The sequence below is a fragment of the Physeter macrocephalus genome, chromosome 3 (assembly GCF_002837175.3).
Source record: "Physeter macrocephalus isolate SW-GA chromosome 3, ASM283717v5, whole genome shotgun sequence".
In the NCBI taxonomy this organism is placed as follows: domain Eukaryota; kingdom Metazoa; phylum Chordata; class Mammalia; order Artiodactyla; family Physeteridae; genus Physeter; species Physeter macrocephalus.
Genome location: NC_041216.1, coordinates 17457964 through 17485763, shown reverse-complemented (window position 1 = coordinate 17485763; position 27800 = coordinate 17457964). Strand labels below are relative to the sequence as shown.

The window sequence follows — 27800 nt, the reverse complement described above, 5'->3', positions numbered from 1 at the left end:
TGCGGTACGTGGGCCTCTCACTGTTGTGGCCTCTCCCGTTGCGGAGCACAGGCTCCGGACGCGCAGGCTCAGCGGCCATGGCTCACGGGCCTAGCCGCTCCACGGCATGTGGGATCTTCCGGGACTGGGGCACGAACCCGCGTCCCCTGCATCGGCAGGCGGACTCTCAACCACTGCGCCACCAGGGAAGGCCCTCAGTGATAGTTTAATAAAGTGTATACATATGTAAAAACTCAGGAGCTGTGTATTTATGATTCACACACTTTACTATTAAAAAAAAACCCAGCACAGGGACTGGAATGTGTTTGGTGTACAGCTAATATTATTCTCTTCCTTAGCAAAAGAAGAATATTCAGAACAAGTCATAGTGGTGCACTTTGACCTGGTTTAGCTGATTCTGTTTTTTGTTTGTTTTGTTTTTTAAAAATAAACTCCTTTCATTGAGGTGTTTTCTAGTATCTGGCAACCTTCTGCAGTTACTGATCAATTACATTATCAGGAATGACAGCGCTCTCCATAGAGATATTTATAGCTGCTTTGGTCTCTAGTGCTAGTGTAGAACCTTCCAAAGGTGTTACGACTAAGATTTGAATCTTCAGTAAATTCTGCGTTAACATGCAATAGTATAGATTTTTACAGATGTTATACATAAGATGGTAGGAATCTCAGGTTCCAGAGTGTCCCCATTTATTTTTGGATTTTTTTTTCTAATTATTTAGGAGTAAGCTCCATAGCACAGAGGAAGCAGGGATCACTAAGTGCCATTAAATTTTGAGTACTTGGTTGTAGAAAAAATGTTTAGGTTTTAATTTGTAGTGATAAATTCTGTGAAATGTTTAATTTGTCTTCTTGGGTTTATAATGTCCTACTGGAATTCACTGAAAGTGTTGTTTTTTAGCAGTATTCTTATTTTTCATACCATGAGATCATTTCAGATTTTTCATATGGACCAGAGTCCTCAGTTCAAACTGACTTAGTTCCTCTTGAATTCAAGTGCTGAATATGAGATTGTGAGGAAGGAAAAAAACCCAGCAACTCATGAGATGTATCCTTGCTTTTTGTCAAGTATTAGAAGTTAAGTGATGAGTTGGTGTACTGTTAGAGTAGATATAATTTAAGACTTGTAGTCAAAACCTGTCTTACGCAGTAGAGTGAAATTTTCTTGATCATGTCATGTACCTTAAAGGATGTTAAATGATAGTGCTGCCTCATACTTAGAGGATAGATTTTAGCTGGATAAATTATGCTTGGATATTGAAGAATCTTGCTCATCTAAGGAATCGTACTCATTCTGTTTTCCTTAAATGTTGCACTTGTAGCAAATGTAGATGTAAGGTAGCCTACTTTTTGTTTATCGAACAATTTTAATTTTTTTCTCCTTGGGAAAGGAAAAGATTTATAGCTTTGAGGGCTTGTTCATTGCAAGTAAATGGACAGACCAGTACTGCTTTGGATCTAATGTTAAAAATGAATGGCTGTATTTGTTTTCTGTCACCAGTCCATCTGAATAGAAGGTTGGTTGCATGTAAAACATTGGGCATTTATTTAGATGCCCCTAGTGGTGCTCAGGAATACAGACTTGGATCTGTTTTTGATGCAGGGGCTGAATGACTATAAATGAAGCCTTTTCTAATATGCCAGACTTAATTTTTGTGAAATATATTCCATTTGAATAGGGTGTAGGGCTAAGAAAAGGTGTGTGAACATCTGTACTTTTTACACAGCTTGGTTAACTGTTTTGTTGTCTTATTTTCTACATTTACTTTTTGTTTTGTTGTTTTATTGGAGCTTTGGTTGTGATGCCTCAAAGCTCCAGCTAGTGTTAGAGCTCAGGCAGTTTGAGAGAATTGTTAAAGTTTGGCTGATTTTGTTTTCCCCATTCTTTCCTTTCCAAATCCCTTCTATGTCTACAGTTGTACATTATATTAATAATTTAAGAAGTGAGAGTTACACATCTTAGTACATACCTTTGAATTCCTTTGATTCTAACCCTAGCATATTGCTATAGTAATTACTCAATGAATGCTAGAGGTACTGATGGTGGTTTTATTGTTTTGTAATATCTGCTATTTTGACTTCTCCTTCAACCTTTATTCACTTTCCATAGAGTATTATCCTGACAATACCTTGTCTACTTATGATGTATTATTTAAGTGGCAATAAGAATGACATCTTTAATTATCATGTTTTGATAGCTGCCCTGAATTCTTGTATTCTCTCTCAATGCTGGCAAAAACAAAACAAAACAAAAAAAATCACTGGTATACAAAGTATTTAACTTTCCTTTTTTCCCCTTAAAGTTTTTTTTTATTGTGGTAAAATAATATAACATAAAATTTACCATTTTAACCATTTTTAGCATACGGTTCAGTGTCATTAAGTACTACCTATTCTTTTATTTGTTTGTTTTTTTTTTTTTGGCTACGCGGCCTGCGGGATCCTAGTTCCCACCAGGGATTGAACCTGTGCCCTCTGCAGTGAAAGTGCAGAGTCCCAACCACTGGACCACCAGGGAATTCCCTTTTTGTTTTTTTCTGTTTGTTTGTTTGTTTTTTAGGCCTGTTCTTTTAATACATAGGATTGTTGTAGCTCAGTTTTGAAATTGGACTGTTAAATCCTTCCTCTGTGACTCTTCCCTTCCCTTCACAGTTTTGGAAATGTGTATGGATATTTTAAAAGACTTTTTATCTGGAAATAATTTCAAACCTACAGAACGGTTGCAAAAATAGTATCAGGAGCCCACATACATCCTTTAACCAAATTTACCAGTTGTTAATGTTTTACCCTATTTGCTGTATTTTTCTCTTTCAACATATTTATACATAATTTTTTCCCCCTGAACTATTTGAGAGTAAGTTGCCATTTAGCCTTGCATAAGTATGTATTTCCTAAGAACAGAGACATTTTTGTTTAATGGTAATCAACTTAAGGTAATTTAGCATTGATAACCATACTCTAATCTAACATCTATCTATATTCCAGTTTTATCAGTTGATCCAAGTCCAGTTTTCTCTGCTTTTAGTATAGGACCATGTATTACATTTAATTGTCATGTCTCTTTAGTTTCTTGTAATTTGGATTAGTTCTTCAGCCCTCCTGCCCCACCCCCCGCCTTTTTTTTTTTGGTCTTTCATGATGTTTTTATTGAATACAGGCCCAGGAATCCTCTCTCCCTCCTCCCCTTATAAAAATGTTTGTTCTTCATTTTGGGTTTGGTCTGTTTCCTCATGATTCGATACAAGTTATGCTATTTTGGTTGGAATACTACCTTAATGATGTCTTTCTCAGGATATAAATGTAGAGGCATATCATACTTATCTGCCACTCATTGGTGATGGCAATCTTTTTTTTTTTAAAATCCTACTCCAATATCTTTTTTTTTAATGTTTAAAAATTTTTTAAATTAATTTATTTATTTTTGGCTGTGTTGGGTCTTCGTTTCTGTGCATGGCCTTTCTCCAGTTGCGGAGAGTGGGGGCCACTCTTCATCGCAGTGCGCGTGCCTCTCACTGTTGCGGCCTCTCTTGTTGCGGAGCACAAGCTCCAGACGCGCAGGCTCAGTAGTTATGGCTCACGGGCCTAGTTGCTCCGCGGCACGTGGCATCTTCCCAGACCAGGGCTCGAACCTGTGTCCCCTGCACTGGCAGTCAGATTCTTAACCACTGCGCCACCAGGGAAGCCCTGGTGATGGCAGTCTTGATCACTCAGTCGATGTGATGTTGTTTCTTCACAATGTAGTTATGTTCTTCCCCTTGTGGTTTATTAATAATCTTTAAGACCATACAAATATTCTCCTTTTCACCAGAGTTTCCTCCATATTGATTTAGCATCCACTGATTATTGTTGAATTTTTTTTTTTATGTGTTTTCAGTTTCAGGTACTGGTCTTACATATACACATTAACTAAACATGTGAACCTGCTTTGGTAGTCATGGGCAGTGGATTTTGTCAGCTGGGTTTCATTGCGATTTTTCTTCCGTTAGTTTCACTGTGATTGTTTCTTAATCAGATCTGAGTAGATTTGATTTTTAATTATTTCTGTAGCAACAGTTTATTTTTGTTACATTATTGTTTGGTTGCTAGTAGACACAAAGATCGAAAACTACAAATCAGTAACAAAGCAAATAATTAACACATAAAAAATTCATTGCTGTTCTAAGGACCTGAAATTGTTTTTTGGTTTTTGGTTTTGTTTTTCTTTACTGATGTGTAGTTGACTTAAAATATTATATTAGTTTCACGTGTATAACATAGTTATTTGATATTTTTATATATTATACATCATACAAAGTTATTATAATATTATTGACTGTATTCCCTGTGCTGTACATTACATCCCTGTGACTTATTTATTTTATAAATGATAGTTTGTACCTCTTAACTAGAATTAGCTGAGTGAGAATATTGCTCAAATATTCTATTACAAAGCCATATATTTTGTTAAATAAGTTGCCTTCTTATTAATGATAAGTGTGCTGTTAGCTGCATGCTTAATCTGTTGACTGATTTGTGATTTTAATGCTATGAGGGCACCAAGATTCAGTTGCTGATTTCTCCAGTTTTTTTTTCCCCTTAGGGCAAGAGGATTATGACAGATTACGACCGCTGAGTTATCCACAAACAGATGTATTTCTAGTCTGTTTTTCAGTGGTCTCTCCATCCTCATTCGAAAATGTGAAAGAAAAGGTGAGTTAGTCAGATATTCTTGCCCTGAAAAAAAGGTTGTCATAGAACTTCTGTTGATTGTAAATAGCTTTGGAGGCTTGTGGATTAATGCAGGTGTATTTTTTTAAATATCTTTTCTCTAGTGGGTGCCTGAGATAACTCACCACTGTCCAAAGACTCCTTTCTTGCTTGTTGGGACCCAGATTGATCTCAGAGATGACCCCTCTACTATTGAGAAACTTGCCAAGAATAAACAGAAGCCTATCACCCCAGAGACTGCTGAAAAACTGGCCCGTGACCTGAAGGCTGTCAAGTATGTGGAGTGTTCTGCACTTACACAGGTGAGGACTGTGTGGAGCCCTGCGTTTATTTACAGTGGAGCGGTTTCGAGCGGCATTAGGATTCAGGGCTATTTCTGACAGCGGTCTGCAGTGCTCAAGAAAGCTGCCCAGGAAGACTGTGACCAGCTTCACAGTGTATATTCTTTTGTTAGAGGTCTCTGTTTTTATGGAGAAAATTATTAGTCTCTAAATAAAGCTCTTGTGTTGGTGAGCTCCCACGTTTTACTGAATCATTTGTAGTGGTCAGGGATTGTGTTAAAAACAAAAATTAACGGAAAGGTCCAGATTAGCACAAATTTACAAGAGTCTGTGAATGATTCCCCTCCCTCCCCCCCAACTTAAAATTTCATCTAAATAAATCTGATTTTTTTATCAGTACTGACAATTGATGCTATACTGTTTCTGGGGTAATTCAACTGGGATAGGGAATTGGTTGTAATCATTGAGACTTCCATGTCAGAGAAAGCTACCTAGGCCATTTCTCAAGCATGCCTTTATATAGTGTCTCTATTCTTATGTTTTTGGAGGCGTTCCTCCTTTATGCAGTCCTCTCTTCTTTCTGAACGATTTAATTGGAACTCTTCTCATAGCTTGATGGGAAACTTCAGATTCTGAGGACAGGGAGCAGTGTTAGGGTATTTAGAGTGAGAGTTATAACTGACCTGTGTGATTTCATTTTCTCTACCTTCATGGTATCACCAACCGGTTCTCCCCTCTGAGTACTGTTCTGGGGACCAAAGGAAAATATTATGTAAATAATTAGAACAGAACTCTTTTATCTACTTTGACATTTGAACAATGAGCAAACATGTCTAATTAAAATAAGGCAAGACTGAAGGCTGGAGATTTCTTATAATTACATGAAATTCACTTATATTTCTCATGCTACTTTTTCAGGTAATTTTTCTTTTTTATTAAGTTTAAAAAACACTTGGATTCTTGATGATATGTATACTAAGGTAAATAGCATATATAGTTACATATTATACATGTACTAGGTATTTAGCATGTAGCATGTAGACATAATTTAATAATCCCCAGTTTAGCCCTGGGTTGGATGTATAAAGATAAAATTTTTGTTCTTAGCTGGATATTTCACAGGATGACTTCAAGGCCTAATTTCTTCTCCCAAACCCAGTTTTCCTTGGCAGTTTAGTTCTGTTGTATTGCTATTGCAGATATTTAAAAGTTGAGAAGATTTTACATCTTCTCACATGTAGCACTAACTGAGATTTTTTAAAATGCCTGATGGTTTTGTGTTTTGATACCATCCCCAGAAAAGTGTGTGTGTGTGTATTGAAGAAGGATGTGTGTGGAACATTTGAGTCAGATAACTGTTGCATATCCCCATTCTCTAAATACGGGTTGCTTTTGGGAGAAATGGAGGCAAGTAGGCCATGTGGACCCAATTTTTAGGTCACTAGTGAAGCTTATTTTAGAGAATTGGATGCTTCCATATAAAGTTTTTTACAGTATGAACAGGTTTATATAGTAAGTCACTTTCCAGAGAACAGAAATTTGAAAAGGTCTTAGCAACTACATTTTTCTTACCAGATTTTGAAGTTTGGAGAAATCAAAAGAGAAGATAGAAAATGGGGTCCCTGGGTACTGTTTGGGAGCTAGAATTTTTTAGGATTCCAGGTTCTGTTTGTTGGTTCCTTTAAAACTGAGGTCTTAATATAATCAGATAGTGTGATTAAAGCAGGGGTTAGTTTTGTCTTGTAGGGGATTAATTGATCTTTGTCAATAAGCAAGAAAGTATTTGCTTCTTATTAAGGGATGCCCTAGTTTCTGATTGTCATCCTCCTCTTTTTTCCCTTATAAAATTTATTTCTCTTTCTGTCTTCCCTCCTTCCTTTTATGTTTGACAACCAGAGTTTGCTCCTAGATGTGTAGAAAGAATTTCAGAGGAACTTTAACTTTCATCATTTCTACTTTGTAAAAGACACAGAAAGAAGGAAACTTTTTAACCTCTTTGCCTCTTTCCAAGTGCTTACTGTTATTTCTCATTTATTTTGTCCCTAGTGGAATGTGTGAGTGCCAGTTCTCGAGGCTTCTGTGGTTGGGGGAGGGCAAGGTGGGGGCGGCTGGGGTAGTCTGGGCCTGGCATTCGTTATCGGAGCCGTGCTCTGGGGCTTTGGGGGAAGGTTTTACTTGGGATCCAACTGCCCTAAAAGAACATGTGGAACTTCTTTGGGGGATAAACCTGTGGCTTCAGATTTAGGTGAGTTTAGTTGAGTCTGTAGACCTGGTACCAGTACTACTGAGTCACACTGTCATGCTGGAGTTCTGGCTGAGGTGTAAGTGTATTTCTGCATCTTAATCCCTGTAGATCTGAGAATATTCTTTGTTTTTCACTCCATGCTTTATGCTTTGATACCCATGCGGACATCTAAAAGCATTGGACTGCTTGCTAAAACTCATTCTAGGACCTGTTCTTTGTTTTCCTATTGGGTGGTGGTTACTTGCTCTAATAACATTACTGAATAACTGAGGTGTATGCTGTTTCTAGAGTCTGTTGTTTAAACTTCTCCCAGTTGGTACTGCTGAACAATTAACACTTTTTCTAAGTGTCTGAACCTTTTGTTCTGGGAAACTGGTTTACTCTGAAATCCTGATTAATCCCATCCAGATATGTCATTGAATCTAGAAACATGTAGCATGCCTGTTAGCCTGCTGTTTGTGTCCTTCAGTTATTCAGGGGATGAATTCACAGAAGCCTGAAATTGTAATAGGTGTAGTTCCAAAATGTGTGTGCCATTCTTATCATTAGAAGTACTAGGGAATTCTGCAAGGCCTAATTATTCACTGCATGTATCTCATGCTTACATATCCATTCCTCTCCTCTGGCATTATTTTCATTAAAATGTTGTAATTTAGATTTCAAAGTGTGATCGTTAATAGAAGTCAACATGTGGCATTTTCACAAAAATTGCTTTCTTGCTCAGTTAACCTTTTTTGAGGTAAGACGTTTGTTCTGTTATTTACTGTCTTGATAATGGGCTTAAGATCTAGCTTTCTGGCAGTTATTTTTCTTAAGGCACATTGCTTCTGTGAATTCAGCCCATTTAATCCAGACTGCTGTTGTATCTGCTGGTCTTTCTAATCCTCTAACCTGGCTGCTATTCTCTCTCCTCCCCTCTGTCTTGTAGAGAGGTCTGAAGAATGTGTTTGATGAGGCTATCCTAGCTGCCCTCGAGCCTCCGGAAACTCAACCCAAAAGGAAGTGCTGTATATTCTAAACTGTTTTCTCCTTCCCCTCTTTGCTGCTGCTTCCTGTCCCACTACTGTAGAAAGATCGTTTAAAAACAAAGGAATAAAACCATCCTGTTTGAAAGCCTCTGCGTCATTTTACTCACCACCTTAGAGCAACCTCTGTATTAGTTTTTGATCAAGAATGCAATATCTTATAGAATATTTTTTGTGATAAGTAGTCAAGTTGGACTTGTTTAACTTTCTGCTGCTTGAGTTGCGTGATGCTCAGAGCTGTTTGGTTTGGATTACTATTGCAAAAGGGAACTTGGTCTGGCATTAAGAATGTCCTCTTGGAGAAAATAAGAAGAGTTTAACACTTCTAGATCTTAGTTCTAGATGGAGAAAATAACACAAACATCATTTTACTCTTACGATCAATTGTTAATTGTAATTGCATGACAAAATTTATGGAAAAAGGGTGACCTGCTAGTACAGTGTAATGGGGAAGGGAGGATTCTTTTCTGGTTTTCCTTTGTGTAGTGAAACTTTGTGTTGCTATTGCTTTGGCTGTCTGTGCTGTAGTGGAGTATTTGTCAGTCTGGGTGGGAAAGATAATTGATGTACCTGCTACTGCTTTATGAGATCATTTGTTACATTATCTTTTAAGAGTAGCATCCATTTTAACAGTTAAGGTTTGTTAATGTTGAGATGTAAAGCTGCCATCTTTATATTTTCCTGCTTCTGATTTTATTGTTGTGAGGGAAACATACAATTATGGTTACCTTCAAATTTTGAAATTAAAACTATACAGTTGTTTGTATAAATGCCTGATGAAACTTTATTCCTGTTGCACTGCCTGGCTCTAGTTTTACATATGTATCAGGTACCCACATTTTTGCTTCCTTGAATCCCCTTGGCTCTAATTGGTGGGATAAAGGGAGTTCAGAGTGACCGTCTTTGATGCAGCTACTGTAATCGCTCTCTCCATCTTTGCCTGCGCCTTCCATACAATAAGGATGCCACTGCCCGGTGCCCCACCTCTCAGTCCTATTCCATATCCAGCTGTTTCATTTGAATGCAGAGCTGCTTACTTGTTTTTATGTAAAATGTTTCAGCAGCATATTACAAAACTCATATTGAATGAGCAAATGACATGTGCTTGTTTGCTTGTTGTGACATACATTGGTCTGCAAAAAGCTTTCTCAAAGGACCACTGTCTCACTCATGAATATCTGCTCCTCTGCTCCTGAATTGCTGGATCCTTCCAGTGCCCTGCCTGGACAAAACGGTGAAGAGAGATGATTGTGTTGAGATTCAGGGTTGTTTTTAATGTTTCGTTATTTGCCAACTCCTGGGGGTTTGAATGTTTTAAATTTGATCTTCAGCTGTATTATATTGAATATCAGAGTGCCCATTTTTTTTCTTTCTACCCCTTTTCAGAAAGGCCTAAAGAATGTATTTGACGAAGCAATATTGGCTGCCCTGGAGCCTCCAGAACCGAAGAAGAGCCGCAGGTGTGTGCTGCTATGAACGTCTCTCCAGAGCCCTTTCTGCACAGCTGGTGTCGGCATCATACTAAAAGCAATGTTTAAATCAAACTAAAGATTAAAAATTAAAATTCGTTTTTGCAATAATGACAAATGCCCTGCACCTACCCACATGCACTCGTGTGAGACAAGGCCCATAGGTATGGCCCCCTTCCCCCTCTCAGTACTAGTTAATTTTGAGTAATTGTGTATTGTCAGAAAAGTGATCAGTACTAGTTTTTGTTTTGTCATTTCAAAAAAATTATTATTATTTTTTTTTGTTTAAAAGCAAGGCATGCTTGTGATGACTCTGTAACAGACTAATTTGGTTGTTGAAGCTGTTTCCGGGTTCCACTCTGGCGAGTAATCTGGGATATCTAGTTTTTTTTTTTCTTTTCTTTTTTTTGGGGGGGGCGGGGGAGTGTGTGTGGGATTTGTTTTTATTTAGTCATGTTTTTTTAATTCATTAACCATTGGACAGCCCTTAAGGGGAGGAGGATAGATTGATTCCACATTCCACTTCCTAGATCTAGTTTAGAAAACGTGTTCCCCACCTGGTGCTCTTAGGAAGGAGTATAGTAAACACCTCATTTAATAATATACTCCTATTTGAAAGTTGCCTTTTCTCTCCACCCTTGAGTAGGTCCAGTATTTGATGAAACTCATGAAAGTGGGTGGAACCTGTCTTGCCCCTCCTCTTTTCTAGGATGCACTATATATGTGACTGTGACTCTCAAGGAAATTTGTTTGCCATTTGCTGATTTTTTTGAAGTTAATTTCTAACTTCTTTCACTGATAAATGAAGAAAAGTATTGCACCTTTTGAAATACACCAAATGGATTGAGTATGTAATTAAAAAACATTTTTTTTCCCTGTCAGTCATTGTCTTAATATGCTTAGCATAGATGTGCAGCTTAATAGTGTATGATACAGTGTTCCTAGAACACAGCTGAAGACCTGGTATATAGAGGAAATCCGAGGGGTGGTGCTAGAAGACAGATGTCTATGGGATGATTCACATCCTCTTTCAAGTTTTGAGGATGGAGACCTGCTTCATTAAGAAGCTGGGGGTGGGGTGGGTAGGGTGGGGGTGGGGAGAACATTTAACAACATGGGGACCAGTCAGGGGAATCCCCTTATTTCTGTTTTGCATATGAGGAACCCTAGAGCAGCCAGGTGAGGCTCTCTAGTTTAATAAAAATCCTGGGGAGAGTCTTATGAAGACTCTTCATAAGTGTTAATAGGGATTTTATCAGCTTATTTTGGTTGCAGTTTCCAAGTCTTAAAAATGTTAGGTAATCTTCCCCACCTTCCCCAAATCCTAGTTCTTGTAGATTTCATTAGTGTTGAACCAATGCTTTCTCATGTCTGAATTCTTTGTATATGCATTCTTTTCAGATGTATTAAACAAACAAACAAAAAAACCCATTACAAGTCAGCCTGGGGGTTGTTATTTTCCCTCCGCCTCTTAATTTTTAGATATTTAGGAATGGGAACTTGACTCTTACTGACATCAATTTCTAACAGATTTCAAGATAAAGATTTAGAGCATAAAGATTTAATGTACTTTGTTTTGTGGAATTCAGTTTGAGATTTTTTTTCCCCTCACATTCAGGTTTGTGCCTTCTCCCTTAAGTTTGGCAGGTAGCCTACAGACTCCCTTCTCTTTAATACCAAGTGGGTTCATAACAGTTCTTAGTGAAGAAATGTTCTGGAAGCTCACTGCTCATGTTTTTGGAAGGAAATGGCAGCATACTTCCAAATACATCCATCAGTTGGAAAGCAGCCATTTTTCTCCAAGTTTTCTGTATCAGTGGTTTTCAAACTTTGTTGCTTTAGTAGAGTGGAGCTTGAGCAGTGGGTTATTTAAAAGCTTTCCAGGTATTTACATTATGCAGCCAAGTTTGAGAACCATTGCTCCTAGGTTGTTAACCTCAAACTGCTTCTATAAGATTCCAGATTCTGTGCTTTGAATCTGAATATGGTACACATTTTCTGTAGGTGACAAGAATGATTCATTTCCCTTAAGGGCATTATACTGATCTGTATGAGAGTCTTAGAAACTAAGGACTGTTAATCCAGTTAATGAGGTTGATACAGTGTATAGCCTCATTTTGATAGTTTTCTGTATGGAGTCATGTTTGACTTGATTCCATACTGTGCTAGAACTAAGCTGGGCTGGTTGGAAATGGGTTAGGAAGAGGCAAATCTAAGCTTTGCTGTTTTAACCAATGTATCTTATTCCTTGTTGACCATACCAGGGAGAGACACCTGGATCATGTTATGAGACTGAGGGGAGCAGAAACTGTGTATGTGTATCCCTAGTTCTTAGTACAGTGGCATATAGGTCCATCCTGATTATTGCTGTAGACCTGGCCTAGAGCAGTGTTTGACACATAAGAAATGTCTCTAAAAGTAGTCATTGGGTGGATACATGTTTTCAAGAATGAATAAATGAAATAAAGCAGGTTACGTGGTTGTGTTGACGAATTAGCCACACGTTAGAAGAACAATGGTGACAAGAGGATTGATTGAAGCTAATATTGTTTTCTAATTAAATATTTTCGATTTGACTTACACATATCAGATGAACATGGGTGGCAAATGGATGAAGCTAACATTGTTTTCTGTTTAAATATTGTTTTCTGTTTGACTTAACAAACTTGTCTGTTATCTTTGGCTTAGTGATTGATACTGCCCAGGGAGTGTGATCTAGAGATTAGAAAAGCGCTATTTTGAAACAGGCCTTAGCAGACTTAGCTTATGGCAAAATTTACAGTATCTAGGCTAATACAACACCAGTACATCACTGTTTTTCTAAAATACCGATGTTTTATTGAAGGTCTTAGAAATAGGCATCCTTTGAGCTGGATTTTTTCTTTTTTCTTTTTGGCTGCTCCATGTGGCTTGTGGGATCTTAGTTCCCTGACCAGGGATCAAACCCAGGCCCCCAAAAGTGAAAGAGCCGGGTTCTAACCACTGGACTGCCAGGGAATTCCCTTTCAGTTGGATTTTATGCCAGTAGAGGGAATATATTCTAAGGGGAAGAGAGGATTGATTGTGGAATCTAAGAAATGATTGCAATATTTCCTTTATTCTGAGGTGTATTTTTCCTTTTTTGGGGGGCTCATTTTCATAGTATAATCAGAATACCTCTTAAAATTTGTGTATACATTTAATGTAGTGGTGGTTTTTTTTTTTTTTCTTTTGGTTCCGAAAAGCTGTTGTTAAATCATTCGTGTCTTATTGGTATCTTCATAATACCTTCATAGAATGGATAAAATAATACTTTTTCTTCATTATTAAGTTTGGACTATTTTCTTTTTTTCCTTCTCCCATTTTGATGTTGTTAGTGGTTATTAGGGTGCTGAGTGCTAAGAAACTGGTATACAAGGACCCTGCTTCTTGAGGTTTGGAATTTAGCCTCCGCTGGGTACAGCTAACATACACTGCAAATTTGGTATATAACAGTCTGGGGAAGGGACGGTATTTCACCAAGAAGTAGCAACTCCATTATCTTTCAGAAAGGGCTGAGCTCTTCATGGTTAGTGTATCTGAATGATATGTGTGTTGAGTATCTTTAAATCACATTCTTAATGTAGCTCTCATTATTTTCTGTAAGACTTACCAGGTTCCCCGAACTTCAGAGCATGGTGATTTAACTACGTAGCTCAACAGAAGACCTCATCTTAATATTTTCTTTCCAGGGCTGTTACAATACTTCATGTATTACTTTGAGTTTTTTCTGAAGAGCCCCTCCTCTTTTTAAAAAACCATTTTATTAGCTGTTGCTACAGTAATGTTGCGTTACAAACCACCCTAACACTCAAGTGGCTTACTCCAACAAGCATTTATTTTTCTCGCTGAGGGGTCAGTTGGGCTTTGCCTCCAGGCTTCAGATTAGGCTCAGGTTGGCTTCATGTTTCTCATTCTGGAGCCTGGCTCCAGAGAGCAGTGCCTTCCTGAGAGGACTTCATGTGGTGAGCCAAAGGGGGTACAAGGTCAAGCACATTTGAAATTTCTCACGTTCCATTGCCCAGAGGATTCCACGTAGCCAAGCCCAAAGTCTGCCACTCATACATTCATTCCCTCCTATTTAGTAAATTCAAAAATAGGTTTGAGCTCATTTAAAAAAAGGAAAATAATGGAGATAGGGTCTGGGCATCACAATTTTTTTCAAATGATTTTTTGTAGGAGCATCACTTCTTTAAAGCTCATCAGATATTTTAATATACCCCCAGGTTTGAAAACTGTGGCACTACATGATATCTTAAGGTTTCATTTATGTCTGACATGAATTTTAGAGTAATTTTGGGCTACAAATCTTTACAGCATTTTTCCTTTGAGGATGAGGTTTTCCAAACCAGCATTCAGTTCTTACCCTTAATCAGAAAGAGGGTTTACAAAATTCATAGTCATATAGTCTTATTGGACTGGCACTGAGATAGTTTGGGCAGTCACCTAAGTAATTAAATTACTTAGGCAGCAATTTGAGAAGGGGGCAGGTATTTGAGTTGTAGAGTTCAGCTAAGGTTTTCTAAGTCAAAGCTAGAACGTAGAGGAAGGCTGTATTTCCCTGATAACTTCAAGACAAGTGTACTATACAGATTTCACTGGAGATGGATATCCTTTTCACTCGTCCCAGGAATATTCTAATTCACCTGCAGAGAGTACACAGGTCCAAATTCCAAAGTGTAAGTTAGTGCTAGAAATGAGCATGAAATTGAAGTTATTCCAACAGACTAAATTGGACTTCTAGGAGATGAAATCTCTTGCTAAGTTAAAAACAAGGTCACTTTGTTTCTCTGCCGCAGATCCCCAACCCCACACACACCCTGGTTATTTGTCAGACCTTTGGGCAGGGTGTGAGCCAGTGTTACGTGGCTTTATTTCCTCCTCTTGTCAGTGAGTATAGTTCCAGGTGGATTGATTTTTTTTTTTTTTTTGAAGTCTGACTGATTAAATAGATAGTTGCTTTGTTTGTATTAGCCTCATACTGATGCATTAATATTTGATTGGATAGGGTCTTAGTTTCTGTGTCTTGGTTTGTGGTTTAGCTGTAAGTTGATGCAGTCATGTGACCAGTCTTCTCAGAGGCAGGAACTGGAGCAGAGTACCTGTGTGGTTTTGCAAATGTTCAATGCTTTTGAGCCATAAGCTTTGAACTGAAAATTCTTTCTTAACTCCTTGATAATGGGCTATTGGGTATCGGGGCATACCCTCACAAAAGTGGGGAAACTTGTACCTGAATCGGGCTATCTCTTTCTTCTTTTAAACAATTTATTGAGCTACTTAAAAAAAAAATTTCTTTATTTTATTATTTATTTTTGGCTGCGTTGGGTCTTCGTTGCTGGGCGCAGGCTTTCTCTAGTTGCGGCGAGCGGGGGCTGCTCTTCGTTGTGATGCACGGGGCTTCTCATTGCGGTGGCTCCTCTTGTTGCGGAGCATGGGCTCTAGGCGTGGAGGCTTCAGTAGTTGTGGCTCGCGGGCTTAGTTGCTCCGCAGCATGTGGGATCTTCCCAGACCAGGGCTCGAACCCGTGTCCCCTGCATTGGCAGCTGGATTCTTAACCACTGTGCCACCAGGGAAATCCCGCTGAGGAGGTTTCCAAGCAAATTGTTGAAGGTGCAGCCTATTTTCTCCTTGCTGCCTATAGTAAAATTCAAGAGGAAAGAGGTAAATTGAAGAGGGAACCAGAACGTGTAGATTTGGAAAATTCCCAACACATCCACACTATGAAAAACGAGAAAACTTGTGCTCTGGAGAGAGCGCTGAGAGTGGTGCTGGGCCGTGTTTGCTGAGGAGCTTATGGGCATGTGCCTGATGGATCCAGTCAGCCATCTCAGCAGAAGCCAGGGTAGAGAGGAGCTTCTCCAGGGGAGATCTGTGGAAGACCCTCTTGTTTGGTGGCTTAGACCCACCAGACCCAAGGTTTCTGAGAGTTTTATATCAGCAGAAATGCTACCAGGTTGGACTGAAGGAGACCGAGACAGGATGAGATGAAGGAAAGGCTGTCCAGGATTCTATAGGACAGGACCACAGCGCCAGCCCGGCAAACATGCCTCATCCTCCAGGCAGAGGGAAGAATGGCCCTGAAGAGTGGTTTAAGGTTGCCTGTCGCACGGCCCGGGGCACCGCCAGGGGGCAGAGCTGAGTCCTCTAGTTCACTCCAGGGCTGAAGGGTCACAGCTGCCACCCTGGTGGACCCAGAAAGAAGAGCATGGAGCCAAAGAGGATTATTTTCTTTTAATTATTAAGTAAAGTTGGCTTACAGTATTATATTAGTTTCAGTTGTACAGCATAGGGATTCGATATTTTTATAGATTACACTTCATTTAAAGTTATTATAAAATAATGGCTATGTTTCCCTGTGCTGTACAATATTTCCTTGTAGCTTATTTATTTTATACATAGTAGTTTGTAGGAGCCTCCAGAACTGAAGAAGAGCCACAGGTGTGTGCTGCTATGAACGTCTCTCCAGAGCCCTTTCTGCACAGCTGGTGTCCACGTCATACTAAAAGCAATGTTTAAATCAAACCAAAGATTAAAAATTAAAAATCATTTTTGCAATAACGACAAATGCCCTGCACCTACCCACATGCACTCGTGAGACAAGGCCCGAGCTATGGCCCCCTTCCCCTGCTCAACACTAGTTAATTTTGAGTAATTGTGTATTGTCCGAAAAGTGATCAGTAGTAGTTTTTGTTTTGTTGTTTCAAAAAAATTATTATTTTTTGTTTAAAAGCAAGGCATGCTTGTGATGACTCTGTAACAGACTGATCTGGGTTGTTGAAGCTGTTCCCGGGTTCCACTTTGGCGAGTAATATGGAACATCTAGTTGGTTTTTTTTCCTTTTTTTGGGCGGGGGAGTGTGTGTGGGGTTTGTTTTTTATTGAGTCATGTTTTTTTAATCCATTAACCATTGGACAGCCCTTAAGGGGAGGAGGATAGATTGATTCCACATTCCACTTCCTAGATCTAGTTTAGAAAACGTGTTCCCCACCTGGTGCTCTTAGGAAGGAGTATAGTAAACGCCTCATTTAATAATATACTCCTTTTTGAAAGTTGCCTTTTCTCTCCACCCTTGAGTAGGTCCAGTATTTGATGAAACTCATGAAAGTGGGTGGAACCTGTCTTGCCCCTCCTCTTTTCTAGGATGCACTATATATGTGACTGTGACTCTCAAGGAAATTTGTTTGCCATTTGCTGATTTTTTTGAAGTTAATTTCTAACTTCTTTCACTGATAAATGAAGAAAAGTATTGCACCTTTTGAAATACACCAAATGGATTGAGTATGTAATTAAAAAACATTTTTTTTCCCTGTCAGTCATTGTCTTAATATGCTTAGCATAGATGTGCAGCTTAATAGTGTATGATACAGTGTTCCTAGAACACAGCTGAAGACCTGGTATATAGAGGAAATCCGAGGGGTGGTGCTAGAAGACAGATGTCTATGGGATGATTCACATCCTCTTTCAAGTTTTGAGGATGGAGACCTGCTTCATTAAGAAGCTGGGGGTGGGGTGGGTAGGGTGGGGGTGGGGAGAACATTTAACAACATGGGGACCAGTCAGGGGAATCCCCTTATTTCTGTTTTGCATATGAGGAACCCTAGAGCAGCCAGGTGAGGCTCTCTAGTTTAATAAAAATCCTGGGGAGAGTCTTATGAAGACTCTTCATAAGTGTTAATAGGGATTTTATCAGCTTATTTTGGTTGCAGTTTCCAAGTCTTAAAAATGTTAGGTAATCTTCCCCACCTTCCCCAAATCCTAGTTCTTGTAGATTTCATTAGTGTTGAACCAATGCTTTCTCATGTCTGAATTCTTTGTATATGCATTCTTTTCAGATGTATTAAACAAACAAACAAAAAAACCCATTACAAGTCAGCCTGGGGGTTGTTATTTTCCCTCCGCCTCTTAATTTTTAGATATTTAGGAATGGGAACTTGACTCTTACTGACATCAATTTCTAACAGATTTCAAGATAAAGATTTAGAGCATAAAGATTTAATGTACTTTGTTTTGTGGAATTCAGTTTGAGATTTTTTTTCCCCTCACATTCAGGTTTGTGCCTTCTCCCTTAAGTTTGGCAGGTAGCCTACAGACTCCCTTCTCTTTAATACCAAGTGGGTTCATAACAGTTCTTAGTGAAGAAATGTTCTGGAAGCTCACTGCTCATGTTTTTGGAAGGAAATGGCAGCATACTTCCAAATACATCCATCAGTTGGAAAGCAGCCATTTTTCTCCAAGTTTTCTGTATCAGTGGTTTTCAAACTTTGTTGCTTTAGTAGAGTGGAGCTTGAGCAGTGGGTTATTTAAAAGCTTTCCAGGTATTTACATTATGCAGCCAAGTTTGAGAACCATTGCTCCTAGGTTGTTAACCTCAAACTGCTTCTATAAGATTCCAGATTCTGTGCTTTGAATCTGAATATGGTACACATTTTCTGTAGGTGACAAGAATGATTCATTTCCCTTAAGGGCATTATACTGATCTGTATGAGAGTCTTAGAAACTAAGGACTGTTAATCCAGTTAATGAGGTTGATACAGTGTATAGCCTCATTTTGATAGTTTTCTGTATGGAGTCATGTTTGACTTGATTCCATACTGTGCTAGAACTAAGCTGGGCTGGTTGGAAATGGGTTAGGAAGAGGCAAATCTAAGCTTTGCTGTTTTAACCAATGTATCTTATTCCTTGTTGACCATACCAGGGAGAGACACCTGGATCATGTTATGAGACTGAGGGGAGCAGAAACTGTGTATGTGTATCCCTAGTTCTTAGTACAGTGGCATATAGGTCCATCCTGATTATTGCTGTAGACCTGGCCTAGAGCAGTGTTTGACACATAAGAAATGTCTCTAAAAGTAGTCATTGGGTGGATACATGTTTTCAAGAATGAATAAATGAAATAAAGCAGGTTACGTGGTTGTGTTGACGAATTAGCCACACGTTAGAAGAACAATGGTGACAAGAGGATTGATTGAAGCTAATATTGTTTTCTAATTAAATATTTTCGATTTGACTTACACATATCAGATGAACATGGGTGGCAAATGGATGAAGCTAACATTGTTTTCTGTTTAAATATTGTTTTCTGTTTGACTTAACAAACTTGTCTGTTATCTTTGGCTTAGTGATTGATACTGCCCAGGGAGTGTGATCTAGAGATTAGAAAAGCGCTATTTTGAAACAGGCCTTAGCAGACTTAGCTTATGGCAAAATTTACAGTATCTAGGCTAATACAACACCAGTACATCACTGTTTTTCTAAAATACCGATGTTTTATTGAAGGTCTTAGAAATAGGCATCCTTTGAGCTGGATTTTTTCTTTTTTCTTTTTGGCTGCTCCATGTGGCTTGTGGGATCTTAGTTCCCTGACCAGGGATCAAACCCAGGCCCCCAAAAGTGAAAGAGCCGGGTTCTAACCACTGGACTGCCAGGGAATTCCCTTTCAGTTGGATTTTATGCCAGTAGAGGGAATATATTCTAAGGGGAAGAGAGGATTGATTGTGGAATCTAAGAAATGATTGCAATATTTCCTTTATTCTGAGGTGTATTTTTCCTTTTTTGGGGGGCTCATTTTCATAGTATAATCAGAATACCTCTTAAAATTTGTGTATACATTTAATGTAGTGGTGGTTTTTTTTTTTTTCTTTTGGTTCCGAAAAGCTGTTGTTAAATCATTCGTGTCTTATTGGTATCTTCATAATACCTTCATAGAATGGATAAAATAATACTTTTTCTTCATTATTAAGTTTGGACTATTTTCTTTTTTTCCTTCTCCCATTTTGATGTTGTTAGTGGTTATTAGGGTGCTGAGTGCTAAGAAACTGGTATACAAGGACCCTGCTTCTTGAGGTTTGGAATTTAGCCTCCGCTGGGTACAGCTAACATACACTGCAAATTTGGTATATAACAGTCTGGGGAAGGGACGGTATTTCACCAAGAAGTAGCAACTCCATTATCTTTCAGAAAGGGCTGAGCTCTTCATGGTTAGTGTATCTGAATAATATGTGAGGGGAGTATCTTTAAATCACATTCCTAATTTAGCTCTCATTATTTTCTGTAAGACTTACCAGGTTCCCCGAACTTCAGAGCATGGTGATTTAACTACGTAGCTCAACAGAAGACCTCATCTTAATATTTTCTTTCCAGGGCTGTTACAATACTTCATGTATTACTTTGAGTTTTTTCTGAAGAGCCCCTCCTCTTTTTAAAAAACCATTTTATTAGCTGTTGCTACAGTAATGTTGCGTTACAAACCACCCTAACACTCAAGTGGCTTACTCCAACAAGCATTTATTTTTCTCGCTGAGGGGTCAGTTGGGCTTTGCCTCCAGGCTTCAGATTAGGCTCAGGTTGGCTTCATGTTTCTCATTCTGGAGCCTGGCTCCAGAGAGCAGTGCCTTCCTGAGAGGACTTCATGTGGTGAGCCAAAGGGGGTACAAGGTCAAGCACATTTGAAATTTCTCACGTTCCATTGCCCAGAGGATTCCACGTAGCCAAGCCCAAAGTCTGCCACTCATACATTCATTCCCTCCTATTTAGTAAATTCAAAAATAGGTTTGAGCTCATTTAAAAAAAGGAAAATAATGGAGATAGGGTCTGGGCATCACAATTTTTTTCAAATGATTTTTTGTAGGAGCATCACTTCTTTAAAGCTCATCAGATATTTTAATATACCCCCAGGTTTGAAAACTGTGGCACTACATGATATCTTAAGGTTTCATTTATGTCTGACATGAATTTTAGAGTAATTTTGGGCTACAAATCTTTACAGCATTTTTCCTTTGAGGATGAGGTTTTCCAAACCAGCATTCAGTTCTTACCCTTAATCAGAAAGAGGGTTTACAAAATTCATAGTCATATAGTCTTATTGGACTGGCACTGAGATAGTTTGGGCAGTCACCTAAGTAATTAAATTACTTAGGCAGCAATTTGAGAAGGGGGCAGGTATTTGAGTTGTAGAGTTCAGCTAAGGTTTTCTAAGTCAAAGCTAGAACGTAGAGGAAGGCTGTATTTCCCTGATAACTTCAAGACAAGTGTACTATACAGATTTCACTGGAGATGGATATCCTTTTCACTCGTCCCAGGAATATTCTAATTCACCTGCAGAGAGTACACAGGTCCAAATTCCAAAGTGTAAGTTAGTGCTAGAAATGAGCATGAAATTGAAGTTATTCCAACAGACTAAATTGGACTTCTAGGAGATGAAATCTCTTGCTAAGTTAAAAACAAGGTCACTTTGTTTCTCTGCCGCAGATCCCCAACCCCACACACACCCTGGTTATTTGTCAGACCTTTGGGCAGGGTGTGAGCCAGTGTTACGTGGCTTTATTTCCTCCTCTTGTCAGTGAGTATAGTTCCAGGTGGATTGATTTTTTTTTTTTTTTTGAAGTCTGACTGATTAAATAGATAGTTGCTTTGTTTGTATTAGCCTCATACTGATGCATTAATATTTGATTGGATAGGGTCTTAGTTTCTGTGTCTTGGTTTGTGGTTTAGCTGTAAGTTGATGCAGTCATGTGACCAGTCTTCTCAGAGGCAGGAACTGGAGCAGAGTACCTGTGTGGTTTTGCAAATGTTCAATGCTTTTGAGCCATAAGCTTTGAACTGAAAATTCTTTCTTAACTCCTTGATAATGGGCTATTGGGTATCGGGGCATACCCTCACAAAAGTGGGGAAACTTGTACCTGAATCGGGCTATCTCTTTCTTCTTTTAAACAATTTATTGAGCTACTTAAAAAAAAAATTTCTTTATTTTATTATTTATTTTTGGCTGCGTTGGGTCTTCGTTGCTGCGCATGGGTTTTCTCAAGTTGTGGTGAACAGGGGCTACTCTTCGTTGCTGTGCACGGGCTTCTCATTGCGGTGGCTTCTCTTGTTGCAGAGCACGGGTTCTAGGTGCGCAGGGTTCAGTAGTTGTGGCATACGGGCTCAGCAGTTGTGGCTCGCGGGCTCTAGAGCGCAGTATTGAGCTAGTTTGAAATCTGGCCCCACTGTTCTCTCTTTCCTAATATCTGAACACCACTCTTTATGTGGGTGTTTTGTTTGTTTTTGTTTTATTTATTTATTTGTTTTGTTTTTTGGCCGCACTGTGCGGCATGGGGGATCTTAGTTCCCTGACCAGGGATCGGACCCGTGCCCCCTGCAGTGGAAGCGTGGAGCGCTAACCACTGGACTGCCAGGGAATTCCCTATGTGGGGTCTTGATGGCAGAGGATAGGGAGAAGGTGGTGAGGCAGAAAGGAATATTGGTTGAGCGAATTCAGTTGTGGACTAGGGAGATTTCTGAATTATCTAGGAGAGGTTAAGGGTCAGTCAGAGAATTTGTAGTCAGTCAAAATGTAAAAATCCAAAGTGCTGTAGGGAAATAATTGCCCCAAATTATAACTCTGGTCTTACTAGCCGTGTGATCTTGGTTAAGTCAGTGAATGTCCCTAAACTCCATTTGCTTCATCTGTAAATAGGAATAGTGATAATTACTACGTCTCCGGGGTGAGTGTGAGGATTAAATGATATCATATATGTGACCATGTTTTTTAAACAAAGAAGTGCAATGCAAATATTAACAGCTACCAGATTTGCTTTGCAATGGGAAGAATTTAGGTTTGTTTGAGGAAGTATTTACTAATATCATTGTGACATGCTACTGGGTGTATTTGGAGATTTTGTGTTTTAGTAATTATAGGAGTACAGATTCACTATTTATAGAGCTAGGATGGTAGAGCTCAAGGTAGTTCAGAGCTTTAAGAAGAACCTAAGACCCAGAGATGGGGTTCTCCCAAGCTTTTTAATTTCATAGAAGTACTTCATGTGCATAGTACGTTGTATCCAAAGAGCTTTAGATGCTTCATCTCTGAAATTGCTTTCTTTCTAGAACCCCTGGGAGGCAGGGAAACAAAAAAAACCTCTGAAGATCAGGTCAGCTCTGCAATTTCCCCTGTGTCCCAGAATTTCCAGGACTGTTGTCTCAGGTTGGCCAAATCCCTGAAGCTAGCATGAGGATCTTGCTGGTCCGAGCCAGTTTGTGAACATTAAGGGATAAGAACTGTTCAGAAAACATTATTATGTTAAGAACTACAAATCTCTCCAGTGCTTTTGTTTTGTGTAATGTCAATTTTACATGTTGATTTAGTACTAGGAGGCCCTCTGTTAGATGGCAAGGTGGATGAGAATGGTTCTAATAAGAATGAAAGTAAGGGAGGGTAACAGAACATACCAGGAAGAAAAGTCACATTTAGCTGTGTGTGTATGTTGTTGGTGAGAGGAAGGGAGGGTGGTGAAAATAAATCAGGAAAGGCTTATTGAAAAAGGTGAAAGGTGGGTCTGATTTAGACATGCAGAGATACATAGGGGTGGAGGGTGGGGTTAGGTGGATGAGTATGGATTTCTGGGTGGATGGAAAGTGAACAAAGATGAGAGATAGCTGGCGTGTTCGGGGAGTAGTCAGGAGCCCTGTTCAGGGATAGGTGTAGTATGAAGAAAGATAGCTCTTAGGGGCCCCCATAAACGAGTGAGTTAAAGAGGGAACGTTAATCACACTCAGGGAGGGCTCAGCTCTAATTATTGAGGTTCATGAAAGAAAGGAGCGTATTCTTTGGTAAAAGAATGGCTATGTTTATTGAGTACTTTCTGTGTGCTTTGCACTGTGTTGAACCCACAGTATTATCACATTTAGTACTCAAAACAGCCCTGTGAGATTTATGCTACAAGTAACTTTGTTTTATAGATAAGGACTCTGAGACTTCATGATTGCTTAATATCTCCAACCAGAATTGGAACTCAGGTCTGATTCTGGAACCTGTGTGCTTATCCATATGTATCTTGGTGTGAAAAAAAAATGTATGTGACTAATTACAAAGCTGAAAATTATAGTTTAAGCATGATATAATGCCGAGGGCAAGCATAGCTGTATAAAAGCCTTCAGCTACAGTGGCAGGTTAATTGGGTAGGACCCTTTTGGGGAAGGTGACTTTAGGAACAGTTGTAGCATGAGAGAATGATACCCTTTTCCTTTGCATAGATTTAGAGGATCTTGAGGTGCCTTTGAATCTGGGTAGTCTGCCTGTAGTCTCTGCTCAACTGTAGACTCTTTTTTTCATCATAGCATCCCTGTGGGTTGGCACAGCAGGGTTTGTTGATGAGAAAGCTGGACCTTAGTGAGTATCCAAGACCAGGGGGATGATGGGAGTGCCAGTTCTGAAACCTGGTACCCTTCTTCCTCTTTTCTCTTGACCAACTCACAGAATGGCCTTTAGAATAGCACCATTGAAAGCCAGGGGGATAATCAGTGAGGTGGGGCTGTCATGTAGGAATTCATGACAGAGGGTAGAGTGTTTGAGCCAAGGCTTACAGGAGAGAGAGAGGGTGTTCCCGATGTCTTGTACAGTGTACATGGCTTATGGAATGATATCCTTAAGTGATATACATGCTACTTCCATAACAGTAGTGGGAGCTAATATTCAGAACCATCTGACAGAAAAATTAGGCTCAGAGTAGCTAAGTAAGTTGCCCAAGATGAAGCTTCAAAATAGTGAAACCGTGATTCAGCTTCAGAGCTATCTGATCCAAAGCCAGTGTGTTTCCTACAAAACATGCTTGCCCCCTCCAAGTGTGAATGAACATTCTCAGAAAGGTTGAGCTCAAACTGGAGCCACACCTTTGGAGGACCTCTGTAAAAAGAGAAAGGACCAGAGCTTGAGGCGGGCCGCATCTGCCCTGTTTTTCTTTCCTAGAGTCAGTGAGTATGTAGATGTCTATGGTTTGGGTTCCTTAAGGTAGGAAGAGAAGGCATCCACCTTTTGGAGGCAGAGGCTGCTCAGGGCTTGGGAGGAGGGCATGAAGCAAAGTTATTGTGGTGGCCTTTGATGGGACTGGTGGTAATAACAGGTTGCATCTGTTGAGGCCAAGTAATCAGTGCTGGACTGACAGTGATAGATGATTCTGTCCCCTAAATGACAACTGGAAAGGCCTTTAGAGGTTATTTAGACCAGCCCTCTCACTCTGGGGGTGGTGGTGGTGCAACAATTGAGATATAATTCACATACTATACAATTTACTTATTTAAGGGGTACACTTCAGTGTTGTTTTTTTTTTTTGCGGTACGCGGGCCTCTCTCTGTTGCGGCCTCTCCCTTTGCAGAGCACAGGCTCTGGACACGCAGGCTCAGCGGCCGTGGCTCACGGGCCCAGCCGCTCCGTGGCATGTGGGATCTTCCCGGACCGGGGCACGAAACCGTGTACCCTGCATCGGCAGGCGGACTCTCAACCACTGCGCCACCAGGGAAGCCCCACTTCAGTGTTTTTTTTCCTCTTCCGGTTTTGAGATATAATTGACATACAGCACTGAATAAATTTAAGGTGTACAGTGTAATGATTTGACTTACATGCAACATGAAATGATTATCACAGTAAGTTTAGTGAACATCATCTCATGTAGATATAAAATTAAATAGAAAAAAATTTCTCCCTTGTGATGTACTCTCAACAACTTTCTTATATACCATACAGCAGTGTTAATTATATTTATCATGTTGTACATTACATCCCTAGTACTTATTTATCTTATAACTGGAAATTTCAGTGGTTTTTATATATTCACTGTTGTGCAACTGTGACCATGATACATTTTAGAACATTTTTTTTTTCTTTTTTTTTTTTTTTTTTTTTGGCCCCGCTGCATGGCATGTGGGATCTTAGTTCCCTGACCAGGGATCGAATCCACGCCACCTGCAGTGGAAGTATGGAGTTTTAACCACTGGACTGCTGGGGGAGTCCCTAAAACATTTTCTTTACCTCAGAAAGAAACCCCGCACCCTTTAGCTATCACCTCCTAAACCCTCCTCCCCCCACCCCCAGTTCCTCCATCCCTAAGCAACCACTAATACTACTTTCTGTTCCTGTAGATTTGTCTATTCTGGACATTTCATATAAATGGAATCATACGATGTGTGGTCTTTTTGTTTGTTTGTGTTTTGTGGTATGCGGGCCTCTCACCGCTGTGGCCTCTCCCGTTGCGGAGCACAGGCTCCGGACGCGCAGGCTCAGCGGCCATGGCTCACGGGCCCAGCTGCTCCGCGGCATGTGGGATCTTCCCGGACCGGGGCACGAACCCGCGTCCCCTGCATCGGCAGGCGGACTCTCAACCACTGCGCCACCAGGGAAGCCCTGTGTGGTCTTTTATGATTGGTTTCTTTCACTTAACATAATGTTTTCAAGGTTCATCCATATTTTAGCATGTATCAGAAATTCATTCCCTTTTGTGGCTAATATTCCATTGTATGGATAACATTTTGTCTAATTAATTCATCCATCACTTGATGGATTCCTGAGTTGTTTCTGCCTTTTGGCTATTATGTGTCACGGTCCTGTGAGCATTTGTATAGATGTTTTTGTGTGGCCTCTCAGTTTGCAGAGAGAGAGATTAAGTGGGGTGATTTGCTCAATTCCCAGTGCTGTGCCCAGTGTATCCTGGGGCTGGAGGAGGCTGCGGTACCATCTACTTGACCAGGATGGTAGCTAACTCTGAGGAACTTGGCGCATGTAGGGATTTATGGAAGAACTGAGATTATTTTTAGTTCTGGAGCCTTCTGTTCCTCCAGGTGGGTTGGAGGCATGAGGATGGCCATCATATTTTCCACTGACTCTCAGTGTAACCCTGGACAAGTGACTTGACTTCTGTAAGCCTGGGTTTTCCTGTTTGAAAAGTGGAATCAATACCCACCTTGCAGTGTTATGAAGACCAGCAGTAATGTAGATACAGCTTCAGCATTAATGCCTGGCTGTCTAAGTGGTACCATTATTTAGGAAGATATTGGAGGGGCTGAGGGAAATGGCCACAAGGTGGACCTGTAGTGCTCCAGAGGAGCCACTAGATGGCAGAGAAACGGCAAGAAAAGTCTGGCTGGTTGTGCACCTGAGACTTAGCAAGGTTTCTTGAGTTTCTGCCTTTCTCATTGCCCCTGGGAAGAGAGTACAAATTCTCAAACTGCTGGGAAAAGAGCCCACTGTCCACAGTGTCTTGTCACCCATACCTGCAGTCTGTACTTCAATTCTGAGACCCATTACTACCCTCCAGAGCCAATGATCTTGCTTCTCATTTCTCAAATAACTGAATATCTTTCAATTAACCTTCAGCCAAGCATCAGTCTTCATTCTCCCTAAGTTTTTTTCTTTAAATTGGATCATGAACCAAGCCTTTGTGCAGGCTCTGTCTTTGGGGACCTTGCAGACATGTATAGACAGATATGTTCTGTCTGTACAAGCAGCAGCATCAAATTTGGGCTGCCAGAGAAGAGTGAAACATCTGTGTGTGGCATGGGAGTTGGAGGGAATTGGTTTATTTCAGGGCTGTTGGGCTTGGTTGGAATGTGTGTAAGCAGAGAACTCAAGGGTGTACACTGGGACCATCAGATGAGATGACCTCCATATCCTCTTAAGAGTTCTGAGCCTAGATGGCCAAAATGGGTGGGTAAGGGGGGTTTGCAGCTTTTCCCTGGGGGCATTCAGAAAGATTTCCTACTGCTTGGTTTTGCCTAGTGCCCTTTTGCTCCCAAGGAGGGAAGTTTATATCTAATAGAGTTGAGGCTCTTTAACTTGGTAAGGCCCACGAATAGAGGATGGAAAAATCAAGGACTTAGTGGCAGATGGGTGGGATCCTGGGGCTGGAAGTATCCTTGAAAGATCATGTCTGTATCCTTGCCTATGGGCAGATGAATGTCTGAATTAGGGGAAAGCTAAACTTTTAGTCCTAGGGCCCCACAGCCAGGCTGAGAGGGCCTTGGGCAGGCCTGAGGCTTAACAAGACCCTGGCCATTCCTCAGCGGGCCTGGCTCTTCAGTTTGTTGGGAGCCAGTTGGCTCTGGTCTCACACTGTCTGATCTTATGTCTCTGTCATCTTTTCTTACCCTGTGTGTGAGCCTCTCCTTGTATCCAGCGTGGTGTTAAGCACATAGTGAGTTTAGATGTTTGAACAGAAGAAAGGCAGCGAGAAGAGTGGGGAGCCAGGAATGCAAAAGAAACCAACAGGGGAAGAAACTAACGCATGGGTCATAATACCATCTATTTGTAAAG

At 40.1% G+C, this 27800-nt stretch overlaps 1 protein-coding gene across 2 annotated transcripts in view; it reads left to right on the top strand.

Annotated features, from left to right (window-relative positions):
- CDC42 (cell division cycle 42) overlaps nt 1-11165 on the top strand; it is a 45044-nt gene extending 33879 nt beyond the window's left edge. Inside the window, exons 4-6 of one of the 2 annotated variants that reach the window (XM_024125355.3) lie at nt 4577-4686; nt 4809-5006; nt 9642-11165. In XM_024125355.3, the coding sequence (XP_023981123.1) occupies nt 4577-4686; nt 4809-5006; nt 9642-9731 (398 nt within the window). In that variant the 3' untranslated portion in view covers nt 9732-11165. Of the gene's footprint in view, nt 1-4576; nt 4687-4808; nt 5007-8158; nt 8394-9641 lie in introns of those variants that run through there. The other variant, XM_028487758.2, reaches the window with a different exon arrangement.
- Nucleotides 11166-27800: the final 16635 nt, after the last annotated feature.